Source organism: Octodon degus, unplaced genomic scaffold, assembly GCF_000260255.1.
Source record: "Octodon degus isolate 3935 unplaced genomic scaffold, OctDeg1.0 scaffold00082, whole genome shotgun sequence".
Classification (NCBI taxonomy): Eukaryota; Metazoa; Chordata; class Mammalia; order Rodentia; family Octodontidae; genus Octodon; species Octodon degus.
Window position 1 is genome coordinate 7764037 of NW_004524658.1, and position 20949 is coordinate 7784985.

Below are 20949 nucleotides of genomic sequence, written 5' to 3' on the forward strand. Positions count from 1 at the left end.
GAAATGCCCTCAGGATTTGTCCTGAGATCCTGTACCTCAGATTGTAGAACCTTCATCAGTGCAGCCATGTGGATGAGTCACGGCCATTGCTTGGCCAAGGGATAAAAATTCTTAGCATGGTTGTAAAGTTTTTTCGTGATTGGATCCCAAATGACTTTTGATATGGTCACCTCTCCCTGATTCCAATCTGGTCACTCAGGTTTCCCACTGTCCCTGGGCATGTAAATTTTTTTCTTTTTTGCGGAGCCGGGGATTGAACTCAGACCCTTGTGATTGCCAGGGAAGCACTTATTCCACTGAGCCATCTCCCCTGGCCCTGGGCATGTAAATTTAATCTGACTTCCATGCTTTGGTCCCCTTTGCATCTACAAGTCACAGAAAGTCAATTTAAAGATTAGGCTTGCTGGGGCGTGGCAGCTCAGGTTTATAATCCCAACACTCTGGGAGGCTGAGGCAGGAGGGGGTTTGCAAGCTTGAATCCAGTCTGTGCAATTTAGCAACTTAGTAAAACTCTTTTGAAACACATGCACACACACACACAAGCACGCATGCGCACGTGCACGTGCACACACATACTCACACACAGACTAGGGATGTAGCCCATTGTGAAAATATGAAGGTCCTGGATTTGCTCCTCTGTACCATAAAATCTGTGAAAGGAGAGAGAAAGAGAAAAAGTCAGAGACAGAGAGACAGGCAGAGAAAGGGACAGAGAGAGAAAAAAAGAAAGAGAGACAATTGTTGATTCACTGACAAGAAACCCAAGAAAGGTGGCTTTTGGGTTCAGTGGGTTCCCATGGCTAAGTCATATCCTCAAGGATTTGGGTCTCTGTGATCCCCACCTTGGTTTTATTCTGAGCTTACTTCATAAAGTCATAGAAAGTATCTGGGAGCAGATGGCTTTGAACGTCATGCTCTAGCTGGAGAGGGAAAGGTGGGTAAGAGAATTTGTTTCCAACAATTTTGGAAACTTATTTTTACCTCCTTGATGTTATTTTGTCCCAACTGATAGGTTCTGGCCTGAGTACAAACTGCTAAATTATCATGGCCCTGGTGCAACATGGCTGAATCCCCAGAACAGCAGCTTATCTTTCCAATGACCACTTCCTCCTTCTTCCCCCCTCCAGCCCTGGATACAACTTCCTTTTACCTTTGCTGCCCACACAAGGGAGCCTCCAATCAGCTCCTTGTGTGTCACTAAACCTGCCCCTCAAACTCTGCCTCAGCCAAAGTCAGTAGAGTCTCAGGCTCCCTGTCTCAGGTCAGAGGGTCTGCTTATCTCCCTGCCCTTTGATCCTCTCTGTGTCTTCAGAGTTAATAAAGGTTCCCCTCCCCCTTATTTCTGCTTCTCTGCTGTGGCTCTGCCTTTGCTGCTTCCACCAAAAAAACCTGACACCAACAAGAAGATGAGATGGCTATGTTTGACAGAGATGGACCAAGGCTATCCCTAGATCTGGGAACAATTCTCTGAGCTATGTTCTTGCTACACAACAGGTGAAGGAGGTGGAGACGTCAAGAATCAATCCCCCTAACCAGTACACTTCCCTTCCACTTTTTGTTTCTCCAACTTTTTTGATTGATGTAAAATAGACAAATAGTGATATAACATTTATTGTTTCAACCATCTGTAATATACAGTTCAATGGCATTAAGTGCATACTCATTGTTTTGGGATCATCACAATCATCCATGTCCAAATGTTTTGCATCTTCCTAAACTGCAAATCCACATCCTCAGAATATTAAGGAGAAACAATCAGTTTCTCACAACCCAAATCACATGTGGAAATTTTTCTGCACCAGGAAGTAAGTGGCCAGTTCTGCAATGGACACTAGCTGGCCATCCATCAGTTCAGTGCAGTTCTGGTGTCCACCTGTGGGGGCCTGAGGTGGGGGTGTGTAGGAGATGAACATGCGGAGATAAGGGGCATTTAGAGCCACAAGCCTAACAGCTCGCAGAGGGTGAGGTTAGAGATTGAAAGCATACTGGGCCTCATGTCACAGGAAGACCAAAATGCCTGGCCTTAAGGGGTCTGCTCTGGCCTTTGCCCTCCCCATACTCCTCTGGCATTTGAATTAGTCTGGGCCATCTGGACAGGCTGCCCTGCCCATCCTGTCCCCTCCATGAGTTTCTGCACAGAAGGTTCTTCTTTCTGTGATCCTTGCTTTCTGGGTCTATCAGCAAAAGGCCACAGAGGCTTCAGTTCAGGTGGGCATTTGAGACTTTCTCACATTAGGGGGTCTCAGTGAAGGGCAGCCCCTCTGGGCCCTCTTGGAGCATGGAGTGACATTAACTCAGAGTAATCTTTCATCCTTTCACACTGTGTATGAACCTCCCTGTGTACAAGCTCCTCAAGCACCTCACAGGGACACATATTTGCTCTTTTATTACAATGAATATTTGAATGAATATTTGAGAAGATGCAAAGACATAATTAGCTGGAGAGCTGAAAAGGGAAGAGTGCAGCAGGGCCTGGGAGATTCTGAGCATGGGAATTTGTTTCTGGTGGGGCTGGGATGAGTTCTTGTTGAACTTCCTGTAAGTGTCCATGTGTTCTGCAGTCTAGAAGCCCCCTGAACCTTGGCCCTTGGGTGAAGCGTGGACGACCACATCAAAATGAAACTGGATGGGAAGCACGTGATCTGTTTCTAACAGACCGAGTGGGGGAACCCAGGTGGCTCTGTCCAGATTCCTCTTAGCATGTTTGTGCAGCTTGCCTTCCTTCAGTGAGTGAGGCAGGGCTTCTGAAATGGGAGTTTTATCATCAAAGAATTTCCTTATGGCTCACTTCAAGACAGAAAGCCGGGAGAAAATCTGAGCCTATTTTTAGCTTCCCTGAACTGCCTTAAGGAAGAGAAAAATGGTTTCTATGACTTGCCTTGGGGAGCAAATGTAGTGGGTGAAAGGAGAACAGGAGGAGGTAGAAAGAGAGAAGTGGGTGGAAAACACTTTAAAAACCTATACACACATCAAATAAGGGCAGATCTTTTTCTTGGCAGTATTCCCTAAACAACACAATACAACAACTATTTATGCAGTGTTCACATTACATTAAGTGTAACAGGTAACTAGAAATGGTTTAAAGTATATAAGGGGATGTGTGGGTTACATGTAAAACAGTACACCTTTTAATGCCATGGGTTTGAGCATCCTTGGATTTGGTAGCTTCAGACACTGAAGCGTTACTGTGCGTGTGCTTTTGTGATCGGCTTATTCAATTAACATTATGTCCTAAAGGTTCATCCATGCTGTAGCATGTGTCAGAATTCCTTTGTTTTTTAAGGCTGAATGTAATTCCATTACATGCATACACTCATTTAAAAAAATCCATTCATCAGTTGGTGGACACCGGGCTCCTTAGTTATTATGTACAATGCTGCTATGAACAAGGCAGTAGAAATATCTGTTTGAGGATGTGATTTCAATTTTTTACAGAAGTGCAATTGCTGGATCATGTTTTACAAAAAGGATATTCTGTGTTCCATAGAAGTTGCACCATTTTACCTTCTCACCAACAATGCACAGGAGTTTCAATTTTATCGAATCTTTGTCAACACTTGTTATTGTTCCTCTCTCTATCCCTCCCTTCCCTTGCTTCTTTCCTCCCTCCTTCTTCTATCCCTCCCTTCCTCCCTTTCTCCCTTAAGAGTAGCTACCCTCATGGCTGAACTAGTATCTAATGTGGTTTCAACTTTCATTTCCCCTCATCATTAGTGAATTGGAACATTTCCCCCTTTATTTATTGGAGTGAAAAATGTCTATTTAATTCCTTTGCTAATTTTTTATTCAAAGTTTTCTCTTTCATTTGTGTTACAGGAGTGTTTTGTATATTTTACATACTACCCTTTATTAATGATGATTTATACATATTTTGTTCCACTCTCAGTTGTCTTTTTTAAAAATTTTTTATTTTTTTAAAATTTTATTTATGTGTGTGTGTGTGTGTGTGTGGCCAGCTCAGCCCACCAGGGGGCAGGCTGGCTGGCATGTGGTGCAGGGGGATTGAACCGCGGTCCCTGTGCTTTGCTGAGCTTGTTCCAAGTAGGTGCTTTAGACCACTGAGCCATCTCACCAGCCCCTCAGTTGTCTTATTATTATATTTTTTTGTGTGTTTTAAGGAAAGGTCTACAGGGCGATTAAGGTCTCACTACTAGATCAGACTTGGAGTGATCCATCTGTTTACAGCCTCCCAAGAGCTGGGATTACCACGCCCAGTCTCAGTTGCCCTCTCAGTGTGCCCCGGGGGCAGGGCCGGCACAGCAGTCCCAGGGATCCAACCCCTGGCCCCTGTACCTGCTTATAGGCGCTTTAATCCATTGAGCTATTTGGCCGGCCCTTGATGATACTTTTAATTTGTTTTGTTTTTTGAATTCCACTTAGCCTGTTCTATTGAACCTTAGCCTGTTCTATTGACACCACTAAGTACTTCATCCTCTGGATATGGACTTATTCCTAAGTCTACCTTGTATGGTGATATCCATTCCAAGAGGAGCCCTACAGTAACTGCTTTGAAAGGGTTAAGTAACAAATCTAAATTAACAGGGTAGTAGCAAATGTCATCTGCTCAGTTGATAGATGAAAGATGTACAGACGAACCAAGAAAGGAAGAAGGAGTGAGGCCAAGAACCCCAGGTTTTCCATGAAGCCAACTTTCTCAGAAAGATTAGTGTATATGAACTTGTGAGCATCCCCTGGTGGGCCCAGAGAAATTGCTACTGGGTTGTCCTCTTCACTATACTACACAGTTGTTTGAGTTTGCTTTCCATTCCTGCATAAAATATAGAATAGATGTTATTCATAGTGGCCAAAAGGTGAAGGCAGCTCAGTGTCCATCAAGTGATGAATAGATTAAAAAGATAATGGATGACTTATAAAGAAATAGATTTATTTGGTTTGGTGTCTGGAAGTGTAAAAGCTCCCAGTCCTGGAGCTCACAGGCACCTGCTTGGCTTCAGGTGGGGGCCACTTGCTGCTTTGAACACAGTGGAAAAGCATGAAAAGCAAGTAGACACTTGCAGAGAAAGTCACATGGAGAGAGGGAGAAAATAAAGAGAGCTGAGGAATCTGAACTCAATTTACAAGAAGTCACTTAGGTCTGGATGCTCCCCAAAGCCTTGTGCATTCGTAAGTAGGGCTTTTGGGAGGTGGCTGGATCATGAGTGTGTGGCATGGGATTATAGGTATGATACTGGACAACCCCTCTGCTTGTTTAGCATAATGCTGAATGTGGACAACAGGAACGCCCACCCTGGGCATGGGTGACACCAACCAATAGCCTGAGTGGAATAAAAAGGGAAAGGAAGGTTTGCTGTTCACTGCCTCCTGCCTGCCACACCCTAGACTGTTTCTCCTCTGTGATGCTCTCTGCTATGCTTCCCTGCCTTTGAGGCAGCTGACCACGGACTGAAATTTCTATATATGTTAATTAAAATAAACCTTTCCAAATTTACTTATTTATTTATTTATTGTATTTTAGGGAAGGGTCTATAGGGTGTTCAGGGTCTCTACTAGATCAGACTTGGGGATTGAGCCCCTGGCCCCTGAGCCTGCTTGCAGGCACTTTAATCCACTGAGCTATTTGGCCAGCTCTCAAAATTTAACTTTTGTCAGATACTTTGTCCCAGCAAAATAACTAAGACACTACTTTGTGGTAACGAATACAGTTCCATTATCTGAGAAAGGCATTAATCCCTTTTGATAGACTAGTCACCTCTTTTTTTTTTTTTTTTTTTTTTTTTTTTTCAGTTTTTGTGGTTTTACTGAAGCACAAATACTGAAGCACAAATAAACATGCACACAGGCTTTCTACTTGTTTTCTTTGCTGCGCAGTCTGGCATTGGGATTGGTGACTCAGATGGCTAGCTGGGCTGCTCTTTCCATGATGGCCTTGTGGTTCTTAGAGGAGACGTTGTGAGCAATCTCTGCACAGTAAGACTCATTGCACCTAAGCAGCACCTCCAGCTCCTTAACATTGTGCTCCAGGATCTTCTGGAAGTCCCTGGGCAGCATGTGCTTTGTCTTTTTGTTACTTCCATAACCTGTGTTGGGCATCAAGATCTGGCCCTTGATCCTCCTCCACACCCTGTTGTTGATACCTCTGGGTTTCCGCCAGTTGTGCTTGATTTTGACATAGCTGTCTGACCGGTGCCAGGTGAACTTCTTAGTCCTTGTTTTGACGATCTTGGGCTTCACGAGGGGTCTGAGGGCCGCATGGTGACAAGTGGGAGATGGCTGCCACCTCTGTAGGCAGCCCCGAGCAAGAGCTAGTCACCTCTTAAGGGTCCACCTTCTCGTAGCACTGTTAACACTGAATACTGAGTTTCAATGTGAGTTTTGGAGGAGATGAAGCATATTCAAACCATAGCATCTGATCTTGAAACCATACCAGAGAACTATGATAAGACAGTGGTGCTTGAGTATATTTTTGTTTTAACTAGGACTTGATCCAGGGGCCTTCACACTGAGCTATATCCCTAGGGCCACCCCCACCCCTTTAATATTTATTTTGAGACAGTCTTGGGGCATTTCTGTGTTGTCCAGACTGGCTGGAACTTGCAATCCTTGATCAGTCTCCCAGAGGCCTAGGATTATAGGCCTGTGCGGCCAGGATGTTGGGTCTTTTAATACATATTTTCACTGTACTTGAGGAAAGGAAATCAAATTGGTATGTGATTCATAGGAGTTCACTTTAGTAGGTCTGTCTTCTCAGGTACACAGAGTACTTGTATTTCCAAATATATCTGGATGTAATCATCCCAATAATAATATCTAAAATTTAGGGGCCTGCCCTAAGCTCAGTTATTTAAGTGCCTGCTCATGCAAAAGCAGTCAGGAGCAGGATACCGCGGTTCAATCCCCAGCTCCACCTGCCTTACCAGACCTGCCCTTCAGGCAGCCTGAGCCACCAAAAAAAAAAAAAATCATTTTGGGGGACAGGGAGATAGCTCAGTAGGATAAACACTTGCCTGGCAAGCACAGGGTCCTGAGTTCAATCCCTGGTATGGCAATAAAATAAAATAAAACTTAAGAGTTTATACCATAGGTTTCTTCTGTGATGTGTTTCTTTTTCAGCATGCTGCTTACTAGGTGCTTCATATGGACACAAAATTGTCAAAATGTGCAAAGACTCAAAGATGTCACAGCATTCGACCAGAGTGGCATAGAGAATGAATGATTACTCAGAGAAAAGATTTAGTTCAGTCACCAAGAGGACCCAGAGGGGCTACCTCAAGTGAGAGTACCCAGGGTGAGGGAGACTGCCAAGAGCAGCCTCAAGCATAGAATTCTCTGACTTTTATTTAGTGTCAGTGTAAATGAAGAAGAAAACCTGTTTGGGCAAGGCTCTATCTTAAGAGTAGGCAAGCTTCTCGGGGAAAGACCATGGCCAGACCCCATATGCCTCTCTAATCTAAACTTCATGATGTTTAACCATTGACTTCTCTTAGAGCCTGTGTGCTTTTGTCCTGCAGCTTAATTATTTACTCCTCAGCCAAGTCCCTCACACAAGGTTGAGGCAGATTTCACTGCCCCAGATGAGGAACGGAGATAGATATAAGAGCTTAGGGGGATTCAACAAAGAACCATTCAGTCTAGGCGCATGCTTAGAGAGCCAGGGAGCCTCCCTGAGAAGGAGGGTTCAGCTGAATCTCGGGAGCAAAGGTAATGCTAGAAAGACCGCTTAGTCACCCAATTGTTCTGCCGAGTCTGCACCATCCTCTTCTGGGAATAGCATCCCTCTTCTTTCAGGAACCTGTTCACCACGGTAGTCTAACTTGATCTTACAAAGTTCCTAACTCTGTTTGATTAGCCTAGAGGTAGTTACTGACCTAAGTATAGGCTGCTCACAGGGTTTCCCCAGGACTTTTTCCAGGCCAAAGTTTTGAATAAACATTGACCCTTACCTAGTGATAGAAGTTGAAGGATGACACGCAGAGGCTGTTGGAAGCTGGGTTTTAGGAATGGTCTTGAGTGAAAGAGTGGGGCCAGTACACAGAGAATGGGCCATCAGAGTCCCGGTGACCTGACCTTTTTCGTGAACACACAAGACCTCTTTGTATTCTTCTGATAAATGCGTCTTTGGCCTCAGTGTTTGTAGTAACACTTCCAGCCCTTTATACCTAAGAGCCCCGCTACAGTCATGGAATGAGCCTGAACAGGCAACTCCAGTAGATCAAGCGATATAAACAAAGTATCAAATATATGCAGAGCTTTTTTTTTTTTTTTTTTCTTTTCTGTACCAGGAATTGAACTCAGGACCTTGCACTTGCCAGACAGGCCATTATGCCACTGAGCTATCTCCTGTGCCCACGCAGAGCATTTTGAGGTACGTGAAGGAGATTAGAAGTTTGGAATCTATTATGGCTTGTATTTAGATGTCCCCCCTCAAGCCTCATGCAGTCTTAGGCAGAGCATTTTTTGGGCGGTTCTAGAGTGCGTAATGCTGGGATCAAGGATGTGATGCTGGGCTTGATTCATGGTGGAATGCTAGGCTTAAAGGTGCCCCAGTGTTGGTGTGATTGCTGCCTGGCCTAAGGGTGGGTAGCCTTGATAGACTACAAGGGACACAAAAAGGTTTGCTGTGGTCGCTGCTTGTCACTGCTGCTTTGCTATTTTGTTGCTTTGCTGCCTTTTGCCTACCATGAACTGTCCTCTGTGATTGTCCTCTGCCAAGCTACCCTGCCTTGGAGCCGGCCAGTTAGGAACTGAGACCTTTAAAAACTGTCAGCTAAATAAACCTTTCATCCTTTAACTTTGGGTGTGGGCATGTTGTCTTATTAAGAGAAATGCTGTGACTGTATCTGTTGGTGGGTAAATATCAATACAAGAAGTGCCAAGAGATGAAATTCAAAAGTAGGTGAAAATCTGATTAAGGAGCTCTAGGCATACCCTGTAAAGAACTTTGGGCTTGATTTTGTATATATTCTGTTTATTCTGTAGGGGTCACAAAAGCGGTAAATGGAGGTTCTGCAGATGGGTCTATAGTTCATAGTAACCAAGAGATTCATACAAACTAGGATTCATAGGCAGGCTTAGATGTCCCCCAAATACTCAGAAATGTTGGGTCAAGCCTTCCCCTCCCCATGGCAAGTGTTTAGCGTTCATCAGATATTAAAGGAACTCCTTTTTCACAATATAACATTTCCAGGTACAACTAGCTTTAATTTTTTTCCATAATTTTATTGAGAAACAAATAGCAATGAGATAGTGTCAAACCAAATTGGTAGGACAGTTTCAATAATTAACACATTGCATACATTCTTCCTAGTGGTTAATTGCTGTACAAGATGCGGACATGATATCCTATTTACAAACACCATTAGAACAAATCCCTCTATTCATTAAGAGAATGTAACTATATATATACGAACCACTTTGAATACACAGATACAAAATGGACATTCATTTGAATCCCTTTTTTTTTGTTAAGTTCCATCATTTAAATATTATAGGTGTGTAAACTCAGCAAAATATTCTAAAAGAGTCCAGTAGTCCATAATAGTATTGGGTCTTCCGCTTCACTGGCAATGTCAGAAATTGTTGACCTGAGTCCCCCACAGCTCAACATAACAGCATGGCTTTACTTCCTATATTTCGTTTTTATACTTTTCTACTGGATGGTTAAGACCAAGGTAAAGCAGGACCTGTGCAACAAGAGTTGTAGCTTTTTGGTCTGAGAAGGTCAGTGAAATCCCCTCAGGATTTATCCTGAGATCCTGTACCTCAGATGGTAGAACCTTTGTCATTGTCAGCCATGGGGATGAGTCACGGCCATTGCTTGGCCAATGTGCTTTCTGTGAGAGCCTGAGAGAGTGTTTTCTCTCCATGTGACTCTCCTTAGGCACACTCTACATCGTTGATCACTTTCCTCTTTGGTACAACTAGCTTTAAAAAAGTACACATGTGCATTTCATTTCCTTCTTTCTTGCCCCAAAACTGTTTCAAAACTCTTCAACACAGAGAAAATGCTCAAAGTTGTTAGCTGTGCACTGTCTTAAGACTTTTCACTGCTGTGGCATCAGGAAAAGATGTGACAAGATACAAACCTGGTTATTTATAGAACTTTTTAACTGGAAATGCTAAAAATGACCTTCATCTTGGCTAGGACAGCTAGAACAGACCTGCAGCTCTATGAGCTCACCCCTGAGGCACTGCCGTTGTCCCCCACGCCAACTCCAGAGCATACCGGCCAGGGCTCCTGCAGCTCCCTTGACTACAAGTCCCGGGACACCCGCGCTCGCAGACCCAGCTCTGCGGTGACGTCATCCTCCGGGGCGGGGCAGGGGTTGGCCAAGGGGCTGGGATAGGGGCGGGGCGCGGGCGGCGAGCGCGCTGGTGCTGATGCAGGATGGCTGAGCGCGCAGGAGCCCGGGAGGTCTGAGCCGGGCGAGGCTCGCTTCCTGCGCATCGCTACGCCAGCTCGCCGCGTGGCTGCCGGCAAGTGGATCGCGGGCGCAGGGTCGGGCCAGGGCAGGAGGTCTGCAGTCGGCGGGGCCCGGGGCTGGCCGGCTGCCCACCTCCGGGGTCTCGGAGAGGTGGGAGCTGCCCGGCGCCGCGGCGCGATGACCTGCTGAGGCGCTCGTGGGAGGCGCAGGAGGCGGCCTAGCTGCGGGCGGTGAGGCTCGCGGCCTCCTCCCTCGTCGCGCCCAGCCCCGGCCCCCACCCGTGCCCGCGCCCCCTCGCAGCAGCCGGCCGCGATGGCGGATCCAGCCGAATGCAGCATCAAAGTGATGTGCAGGTTCCGGCCCCTCAACGAGGCGGAGATCCTCCGCGGGGACAAATTCATCCCCAAATTCAAAGGCGAGGAGACTGTGGTGATCGGGGTAAGTGGCCGCGCGTCTGGCCTCCCCCCACTGCCTCACCCGACGCCCCAGTCAGGGCGAGATCTTGGGGCCGCCCCCTCGGACAGCTCAGGACCCCCGGGTGGACACACGAGAGGCCCCTCACACCTCGCCCATGTCCTTCCCCGAGGGCTGGCTTGCAGCTGGAGGGACCGCTGGGGACGGCGGGGCGGGCCCGGGGTGGGGAGTGGGCTGGGGGCGAGGAAGGACTCGGATCCGCCATTGTTCGCGGGTGGGGGCCCGGGTGGGCCTATTGTTCCCGCACTCGCCACTGGGTGGGTAGTGTGTTCGGGTTACCTGCAAGCTTGGGTGCCCAGGCCCCCTTTAAAAGTACAAGCTCTGCAACTAACAAACGCTTCCAGGCATCCGTTCGATTTGTCGAACATTTTTGTCGCTTATTCTCACAATCTTAGCAAGAAAAAAAAAAAAAAGGAAGGAAAAAATAAGTGAAGGAAAATGTCCTCGCGCGAGCTTAGAGCTCCTGTGGCCCTCTGGACGCGGCACCCCGCGTTGCTTCACCTTGCTCCGCGCGCGGAAGGCGGAGAGTGGAAGGGAACAGTGGTGGTCGTGGTGACCCGGGAGGCCTGGTGTGACTGTGTCAGCTTCTTGTCATCCAGGGTGTCCTGGGTGTGTGCCCTCCTTGCATGGACCACCCCAGCCCCCATCCCTGACACCTGGTGCCGGAGATGGTAGGATAAGCTTCACGCCGGGTGCAGAGGAGATAGTGTCCATATCTGTGGGGCGAGGTGGCCCCGGGCGCAGCTACATAGCCCCTGGGTGCCTAGAGCAGAAGTTACGCTTTGTGACTAGGGGTCCCCTCCATCTCGATCACTCGCCACCTTTTCTCCCCTCCCCCAACCGATCTCTCTCTGCAGCCCCAGCTGCTGGGGGTGGGGAAGGATTTTAGTTCTTAAAGGACTATGTCAGATTAAATACGCCAGGCCTGTTCCCCTCCCCCTCCTTGACCACCGCTGTGTGGCTGACGGTGCCCCCTTTGTATGTGAGCCGCGTGGGGAGGGAGCCAGTTAATGCAAGCCTCCCAGCCCCTGCTGACACGTTCCTGGCAACCCGCTCCAGGCTGCTGATGCAGCCTTCCCGTCCCCAGCATTGATTAAGTGATGTCATCCTGATCACTGAGCATGCTCCAACCAACCACCTCCCCCCTTTTCCCCAGTGACTGGTGTATTTAGGTCAAGTGATTGACAGGTGACAATTTTCCGAGAGTATCAGAGGAGGGCACTGGGCCTTCTCAAGCTCCAGAGCCTGACTTTCGGGGCCCAAGATGTCCCCTGCATTTTTGCCAAGGTTATGTGCCGCAATCTCAGGTGCTGGCTGTCCCAGCTGGCAAGCTCCACACGAGAACCGCCCAAGCCAGGCTGTGGCCTCCGGTTTTATCTTGTACCTGCTTAAAAAGACACTGCTCCCGACATTGTTCCTTTCCTTCCTATTTTCAGTAAGCAGGAAACCCTGACCTCCAGGGCTATGAAGATCTCACCTATGGGGTTAGGAAAGACTCTTCTGTCTCTGTTTAGTCTTAACTTGCAGAGATGCATGCTATCATTGCTGACTAGAAGGGAATTTCTATAGTTAGCATTATAGATGGGTTAGTGACAAATGCAGGGGCAGTACCTGGAGTAGCTGGTGGCTTGCTGGGCTTAGAACTCTCAGCTTGAATCTGGCTGTCAACTGATGTGCTATTTCCTGACTGTGCTTCACAGAGGACAAGTTGCTGGGGACATGCAGTTCTTGCTCCTTTGCTTGTAACAAAATTTTAACAAAAACTGGGAAAGTATCAGAGCATGTTCTGGTGACCTTGTTGTTTTTCCTCCAGAGATATTTTAAGAATCTGAAGTTCTCTTCAGCCCCTTCTGCTTCTTTTCCCTTCTCTTCCTTTCCCCTCTCTCCTTCCTCATTGTCCATCAGGACCAGTGAAGTGGAGTAATAAGTCATTCCTGATCCATGGGCAGAGGAGAGAGCCTTCTTTTTAGTATTACTGAAGTTCCTTGTTTAATATTATGATACTACTAAGAGAATTTAATATCATTATAGTACTAAGAGGATATGATTTTCCACCTAAATGTAGTATACGTCATTGACTAAAGAAAATGAACATACATAAATGAGAAGTTTAAACAAAAATTATGAATGTGAATACCCCTGTTGCTTTTTAATTGTAAAATGATATTTGTTTATACTTTAAAACAATGGATAGTTTTCTCTTTTTAAGGAAAAGTTCTTTTTGAAATAAGGTATTCATATAGGAAATATGCCATGAATTGTTCAGCCTAATGACTTTTCATAAAGTGAATGTTCCTTATAACAACTTTACAGACTAAGAAACATTTTTAGGATTCCAGAGGTCTCCCTATTTCTCTCAGTTCTTAATTCTTCTTGCATCAGGTTAAACACTGTTTTGATTCTTAATGCTTGCTTCTTTTTAAACTTTATAACAGTGCATAAGGGGCCGGGAAATGGCTCAGTGGAATAAGTGCTTCCCTGGCAAGTGCAAGGGCCTGAGTTCAATCTCCGGTTCTGCAAAAAAACCAAAAAACAAAAAACAGTGTATAGTATGTTATTTGTGTGTGTGAGCAAGGTTGTGCTCATCAAATTCATCCTTCTTCTATAGTATTCCATGATATAAATATCCCACTATTTATATAGTAACAATTGATAAATAATAAACTTTCACTTTGGGGCTGGTTTGGATCATGCTGCTGGGAACATTATATTTTGCATATCTTTTGATGAATTAGGGTACAGAACAGAAGATTGTCAGATACTAGATGGTGTTGAGACATGGTTTGCTGGTGTTAGAATCCTTCCTGTTCTTAATTAATAATGTGGATCTAAATGTAGCTCTGCAGTTTGTATTTTGCTTATGCACTGGGTAGAAAGGTGCCAAGTCCACTCAGTTGGAAGCAGCCCACATGGCTCAGTTTCAGGTAGAACCTGCCCAGGTGGACTTAGCCTTCAGAGCCACAGGCTGGGTGGGAAGGGCCAGACCACCTGGAACCACCCCGAAATATAGTGACTTTCCATTTCAACAGAATTCACATTCAGAATCCCAGAAGTTAGTTATTATTATTGTTGTTATTATTATTATTTATTCATTTATTTTAATAAGTTTTTTGCAGCTCATGCAGTTTATAATCATCTTGGGGAGTAATTACAAGTACATATTATAGCTAATTTTTAAAAAGTCCCTTTCCCTCCCCAGAAATTATTTTTGAAACTGAATACATTTTTTTCCTTTAAAATCCTTTCCAGTGTTTATGAAGTTGTCTGCCAAGAGAGGTTTTGCCGGTGAAATTTCTAGATTTTTCTTTTAAGAAAGTGTCCCACATTGGAAGAATCATCTCTACAATCCTGCATTTTTTCTACCGTCCATGCAAAACTCTTTTTTTCCCATCTTCCTAGCTACAAACAATCTCTCCATACTTTGAATGGCTGAGATAACTGTTTTATGTATGACCTCAAAATTTTTAGATTACTTTAGTCTTGATTGTATGTCTAGTGACATTGTAAGCCACATGTAGTGACAAGAACCACCCATGCTTTTCTTCCTTTATACTTCCCAGGGCCCTGTCCTTAGAAAGCATCTAAATGTTTATCGATCTCTTTGTTGGCTTTGGAAATCTTTACTTTGACATATTTAACTTATTTCTTAGTCATCTTCTTTCTCACTGGGATAAAACACCTGACAACCACAATTAAAACAGAAAGGGTTTTATTTTGGTTTAGAGTTGCAGAAGTTTTAGTTCATGGCTAGCAGGCTGAAACGCAGAAATGGAGTGGTAAAGGGCCTGGCTTTGACGAAAGCTGCCCTCCCAGGGCATCCAGGAAGCAGAGCGAGCCAAGGGAGGGGCTGGGGAGGGAGGCAGAGCCTTCCAGTTATGCCTGTCACCCACCTCTTACTAGGCTCTGCCTCCTCACTGTGTTGCCACTGAGATCCAGTCACCTTCCAAAGCCCAGCCTCTGAACATGTGAGTCTTTGGCCAGACAGTCCACCTCTAAGCCACAACATTGATTTTATGAGCTTTTGGTTGACTATAGGCCATGAGGAATAGTGTAAAACATTTTTTTTTTTTGGCGGAACCGGGGATTGAACTCAGACCCTTGTGCTTGCCAGGGAAGCGCTTATTCTACCGAGCCGTGTGTGGGGTCTCCCCCCCCCCCCAAACATTTTTTTTTTTTTAAAGGAGAAGCATCCTTGCTCTGAGCAGGCCTGGTAAGAGAACATATACTAAAAATGCTATAAGACAATGCGGATAGAGCTGAATTCAGCTTTGATAAAAATTAGAGCTACTGACAGTGATGGTGAGGGAGAAGGGGCGGGGAGGCGCCAGTGCCATCTTGTAACACATTGATTCTTTAGAGAAGAATACTGGGCTTATTGCATTTCTCGGAGGAGACCTCCATTAGCTGCTAAAAGTCCTGGTGAGTCATCTGTTCCTTTGGTCTCTGCCTTTTAGTTTGAAGGAACAGTATTGATGGAACATCTCTGATCTGGGCAGTTTCCAGTACTTCTTTGAAATAATCTCTCCTACTTCAGTCTCCAGTCATTAAGTTTTTCTGTGTTTGCCAATCAGAGAGTGTGTGTCTCGTTTGAAGACTGGCGTTTCCTCCTAACGTAGTGTAGGTTTTAAGCCGTTTGAATGTCACAACAAGATGTCATTCACAAACTCTGTGCCAGCCAGTGGCAAGGAGAGTGGCTTTGGTCATCAGAAAGCTTAGATTAGCGCTTGCTGTGGATGGACTTGGAAGGGAGTGGCTGGGACAGAGACCAAATCCAGGCCTGAGAGTGTTTGGAGATTAAGGTTTGCAGTGCCCTGTGCAAAGTCCCCTTTACCATTTAATATTAATGCATGCAGATTCTGGGGGCCAGTGGGTGTGGACATCTCTTGGGTCTGTTATTTTCCCCACTTGTCTATAATTTTGCCTTTTCCAGTTTATCATGAAATGAAATCATGTGTTGAGTATTTTTAAAGTCTGGGTTCTGGATTCTTTCACATAACAATACTTTCAGATGTATGTATGTTGCCTGTGTTAATACTTCATTTATTTCCAAGTAGTTGTCCTGTGCATGGGTGTGCCTACCACATGTCATCCATGTACCTGCTCAGGGACATTTGAGTTGTTGCTAAGTTTGGAGTGAATATGAATAAAGCTGCTTTAAATTTTTGCATCTAGATTCTGTGAGTATAAATTTTTGTTTGTCTTGGGCAAATGCCCAGAATTGGGATTCCTAGATCATATGGCAACTATATGTTTAACTCTATAAGAAACTGCCAAATAGTTTTCCAAAGTGGTTGTACCACTTTGCATATCCACCTCAAAGCAGTAACATTTTAAGCCAGTTTTTAAATAGTTTAGTCAGTCACTTTGTTCATGTGCATTCTAACCTAGTAGTGTGTAGATATATCAGCAATTCATTTCTCTGACGCAAACTCAGAGATGTTTATATCCCCTGAAAATGGCTCAGTGGTTTCCTGCAAGTCCTGGTATGAGTGAACGCGGTGGAGGAGCTGTCACTGGAGACAGCTTGCCAATCACAGTGAGCACTCGGTTGGTGCTGCAGAGGTGGATAGGTGGAGGCCGCCTGAGCAGTGTGGGCTCACCAGCTACCTGTGGGACTTTCTTTTCCAAGTTTCTTAGCTTTTCTGAGCATCAGTTTTTTCTTATTTTAAGTGGAGATAATTACTTATCTCACAAGGTTGTTAAAATGAAATAAATGAAATGATAGCACAGTGCCTGGTACAGAGAAAATGCTCAATCAGTGTTAATTATCTCTCTTGTTTCTCCCTTGTTTCCAAAATTAGCCTTGCTCTCCCAAATTACTGCCCTAGTTGGACGATCTCCTGAAAACCCTTCATACATTCTTATTTCTTAGGCATGTATTGGAAATAGCCAGATTTTGAAATCAAAGCTCACGTTCCATTTACTTATTGATGACATCATCTGCAGTGTGTGTGTGTGTGTGTGTGTGTGTGTGTGTGTGTGTGTGTGTGTGTTTGTGGTTTGGGGGCTTGAGGGAGTAGGAACTTCTGAACTTCTTAAAATTATTTTCTCTTTTACTGTATGTGGTCATATACTTACCTAGTAAATGCATCTTCACAAAGAAAGGGTTCTGTTTTTCTCTGCCTGGTATCAAGCCACTATAAATGCCAATTTCTTCATTTCCTTCAATAACTTGAGTATCACTGGAATTTTCTCTCTGCCTCCACTTGTATCTAACCCAGTTCTCCCATGTGGTGTTAATATTTTCCATTCTCAGCTGTCTTCTTTGTTTAAGGTTGGACCCTGTCTCCCACCTGCCCCCTGCCTCGGATTGCCCACCTGTATCTACTTAGCAAAAAAACAAAACAGAAGTGCTTATTCCCTGATGGTTTCTCTTGAGTTAGAAAAATAGCCTCTTGACAGATCCAATTTAATTTTACTTCTCTCCGGTTTTCTCAGTCATATTTTTTTGTGGTCAAGAAAGTTCTCCCCTTTACCTACTTGCTGCATATTAACCACACTTACTTTGAGTTGTGAGTTTGTGGTTATTTGTAAATATCATAGAGAGCTGGGGAAGAAACAGTTTTGAGATTCATCATAGCATCTCTCCATCACCAAAAATGGGCGCGAATGAGCCCACAATGAACTGCCTCTCAGCTCTTGTTAACTTGGATAATTGCTAACCTCCACTAAGTTCTAGCTTTCTGTCCTGTAACAGAGGGACAAAAACAGTCCTATGTCACATATGGTGGTGTTTAAGCAGCTTGGGAATATGAAGTGCTGAGCACATGGGCTGAGCCAGGGCAGGCATTCAGACCTTTGCGTTGTCAAAGGCCCACGAGCAGCTACTGCATTGCACTGTGATCAGATGGACCCACTTTGGACAATCCAGACCCTTCACAGTTTCTCTGGTGCCCTCGGGCTGGACACTGATGTACTGTGGTCCCTTTGAAGCCCTCTGTATTTTGGGTGTGCCCACTTCCCTAGCTTCACCTCCTGTCCTGCCTCCCCAAAAGGGTAGGAACTTGGGGCCTCCCCTGCCCTCAGCTGTGCACGCCACCCCCCATGCTGGGATGGTGGCCACGAGGGCCCTCTCTGTGGCAAGCCTGCAGTGGCCTCAGCATCTGGCCCACTGCTCTCTCCCGCTCCTGCCAGTGTGCTGGAGTTAGCCTTTCCCTACACTTCCCCACCTGTGCACTTCACGCATCTGGGTGGTTGTGTCCTACGTCTAGGGAGGCTTTGCTGCCCCGAGAGCATGAAGTTGTATCCCATTTATTCCATCTCCTGGCTGCAGCAGTGCTGGAACACAGTAGCAACTTAGCCAGCACAAGATGTCCCGGGACAGACATGAGAGGGGTACTGACTGGCTGGCAGAGCCTGAGGTGGCTTGCTTGGATGTCACCTTGGCCTCCGCCCAGCTCTGGCAACTTATGTTTCCTCCACAGGCACTTTCATGTTTTGGTGTTATTGTATTGAAATAATAGGGTTATTTTGGGGGGAAGTGGAGGTGGGGAGGCATCAATACATTGCATACTCATTGAAAAAATATTGAGACCTTGCAGAAAACCATGAAGAAGGTAAAAATTACTTAATAGTAGTAAGCAGAAAACACCACTGTTAACATTTTCATATATCAGCTCTTTTCTATTCTCATCTCACATACTTTGTTTTAAAACAAAGATACTATTTTATAAGATCTGTTCTGAAACCTGTTTTACTAAATGGTATATACTGTGGACAGAAACAATTTTAAAGGGTGCTTACAATTTCTTTATATATCTAGTCAATAATTTGATGTCATACTGATGGGCATTTGAGTGTTTCTATTATGAACAAAGATGTGACAAACATCTGTGTGCTCCCTGTTTTTGTATTTACCCAATTATTTTGTGAGACTACATTCTTAGAATTGGGATTGCTGGGAATAAGGTTATACAGATGACTGTAAGGCATCCAGTTTTTGAGAGGAAGCAATTTAGAGATAGGGAATTGTTTTACAGTCTCATTTCATCGCTTACCCCACGGAATTGCTGCCAGCTTGTCTCATAAGGCATCCATGTCTGTGCTAAATTAAATTCTTAGCCAGAGTGTGTGCTACGTCATGCACTGTTAACCTCTAGATCCTGCACAAGGCAATGCCTTCAGACTTTTAATGTACACTGTAGGACTTTATAGGCTGTCTCCTGTCAGTTCCAATATCCCAAAGGATGCTGTTTCTTGGAGGTGATCAAAAACTAAATCCTTCTCTTGAGGCAGACAGATAAAGACCAAGATTGTAGTGTGAGGGAAAAGTAGGGTGGAGGCGGCCTTTATTCTTGGTGCTGACACTGACTGTCCTGTGGTACCTGCTAAGCACTGGGGAGCTGAGGAAGGGCAGCCCCTACCCTCAGTGTAGGGGGAGAAAGAGAGAGGCAGGGTTGGGGAGAGCTCTTTTACTACTTTTTCAGTTGCTAGGAACTGTTAAAAAATGTAGACAATGCCACATATACACGAAAGTAGGAAGAATAATCAGATGTACCTAAATGTACCCAACATCAACCAGTCTTAATCACCCTCCGCAATGACCATTTTTCCTATACTTTCCTAATCTTTCCTGCTATGTTCATTAGGTTATTTTGTTGTGAAGTCTCACATCATTGGATTCCCAAATTCAGTATGAATCACTAAAAGGTCAGGACTGTGTTTTTAACACAACCACAAAGTACTAGCACAACTAAAGCATTAACAATATGTCCTTACTGACAAGGACTTATGGCCTCATAAATTTCTTCTTGCTGTTGGGTTTCCTCAAATTGGAACTTTTCATTATGTATAGATTTCTAGTGAGGGAAAGAAATGATGGTGCACATTTACCTTGACACTACCCGGGGAGGCGCTGCCATGGTGCTAGCCCAGTGTCCAGCTGCTGGCCAGCCCAAACACCTCTTGCAATCAGCCCTGGGCAAAATTCCCAGCATTGGGCCACAGAGATAGCTTAGTGGTCTGAGCGCCTGCCTAAGTAAGCACAAAGACCTGGGTTCGATCCCCAGCACTACATGCTATGCTGGCCCTGCCCCCGGGTGTGCTGAGCCATCCACCAAGACTTGGTGTGGCAGTACATGCCTGTCATTTCCATGCTGCGAAGGCTGAAATAGGGGGATCACTACGAGTCCAAGCTGTACCGATTAAAAAAAAAAACGATTCCCAGCCTGGCTCCCTTAGCAGCCATCCTGCCCCAGTTAGCCTTTCCAGTCAGCCAGTGAGTGCTTGGGTTGCGGTAGCACCCTGAAGACTGATGGATAAAGAGTGATGAACAAACCTTGTGCTTTGTGACTGTTTTCTTGTTACTCCTTCTGCCAGTAGTCAGTTTGGGTAAAAGTTCAGGGGAACAGCATAGTATCGCGTTTGTTCCCAGCCCCAGTCCCCACTTGTATTAGAATGATACCAACTACACTTGGAGCGATTCTTTTAGATATGTCTAGATAATTTTCATGTCATCTTTTCAGTAAGAGCATGTCTATCCTTGATGTAAGCTGAATACTGGAAAAATATATTTTGGGGACTGAGGGAAAATATGTATGTCGGGATAGCATTCAGTATACCCAATAATTTATTTTTATTTTTATATTTTCTTAATTTTATTGAGAAAGAAATAGTGATGAGATAGTTTCAAAACAGGTTAGTAGGACAGTTACAATAATTAATACATTGCATATTGTTGTCCTTGTAGTAGTTATTCATAGTACAAGATGCAGGGCTGGGGAGATGGCTCAGTGGAATAAGCGCTTCCCTGGCAAGCTCAAAGGTCTGAGTTCAATCCCTGGTTCTGCAAAAATAAATAAATAAATAAATAAATAAATAAATAAATAAATGCATAGTACAAGATGCAGATATGATATCTTGTCTAAACACTATTATTTTTTTTTGTCTAAACACTATTAGTACAAATCTTTCATTGAACTAAGAGAAAGTAGCTGTATATCTATTCTAACTAATTTGTTTGTTTGTTTTTTTCCCATAATTTTATTGATAAACAAATAGCAATGAGACAGTTTCAAATCAAATTGGTAGGACAGTTTCAATAATTAACACATTGCATATATTCTTCCTAGTGGTTAATTTTGTTCTTGTTTTA

The 20949-nt window shown here is 44.7% G+C and overlaps 1 protein-coding gene and 1 pseudogene across 1 annotated transcript in view; one reads left to right on the forward strand and one right to left on the reverse strand.

Moving 5' to 3' along the window:
* Positions 1-5840: 5840 nt before the first annotated feature.
* LOC101571884 lies at positions 5841-10405 on the reverse strand (annotated as a pseudogene).
* Kif5c (kinesin family member 5C) overlaps positions 10336-20949 on the forward strand; it is a 161596-nt gene continuing 150982 nt past the window's right edge. The window contains exon 1 of the mRNA XM_004636649.2: positions 10336-10820. Within this exon, the coding sequence (XP_004636706.1) occupies positions 10695-10820 (126 nt within the window). The 5' untranslated portion in view covers positions 10336-10694. The remainder of the gene's footprint in view (positions 10821-20949) is intronic.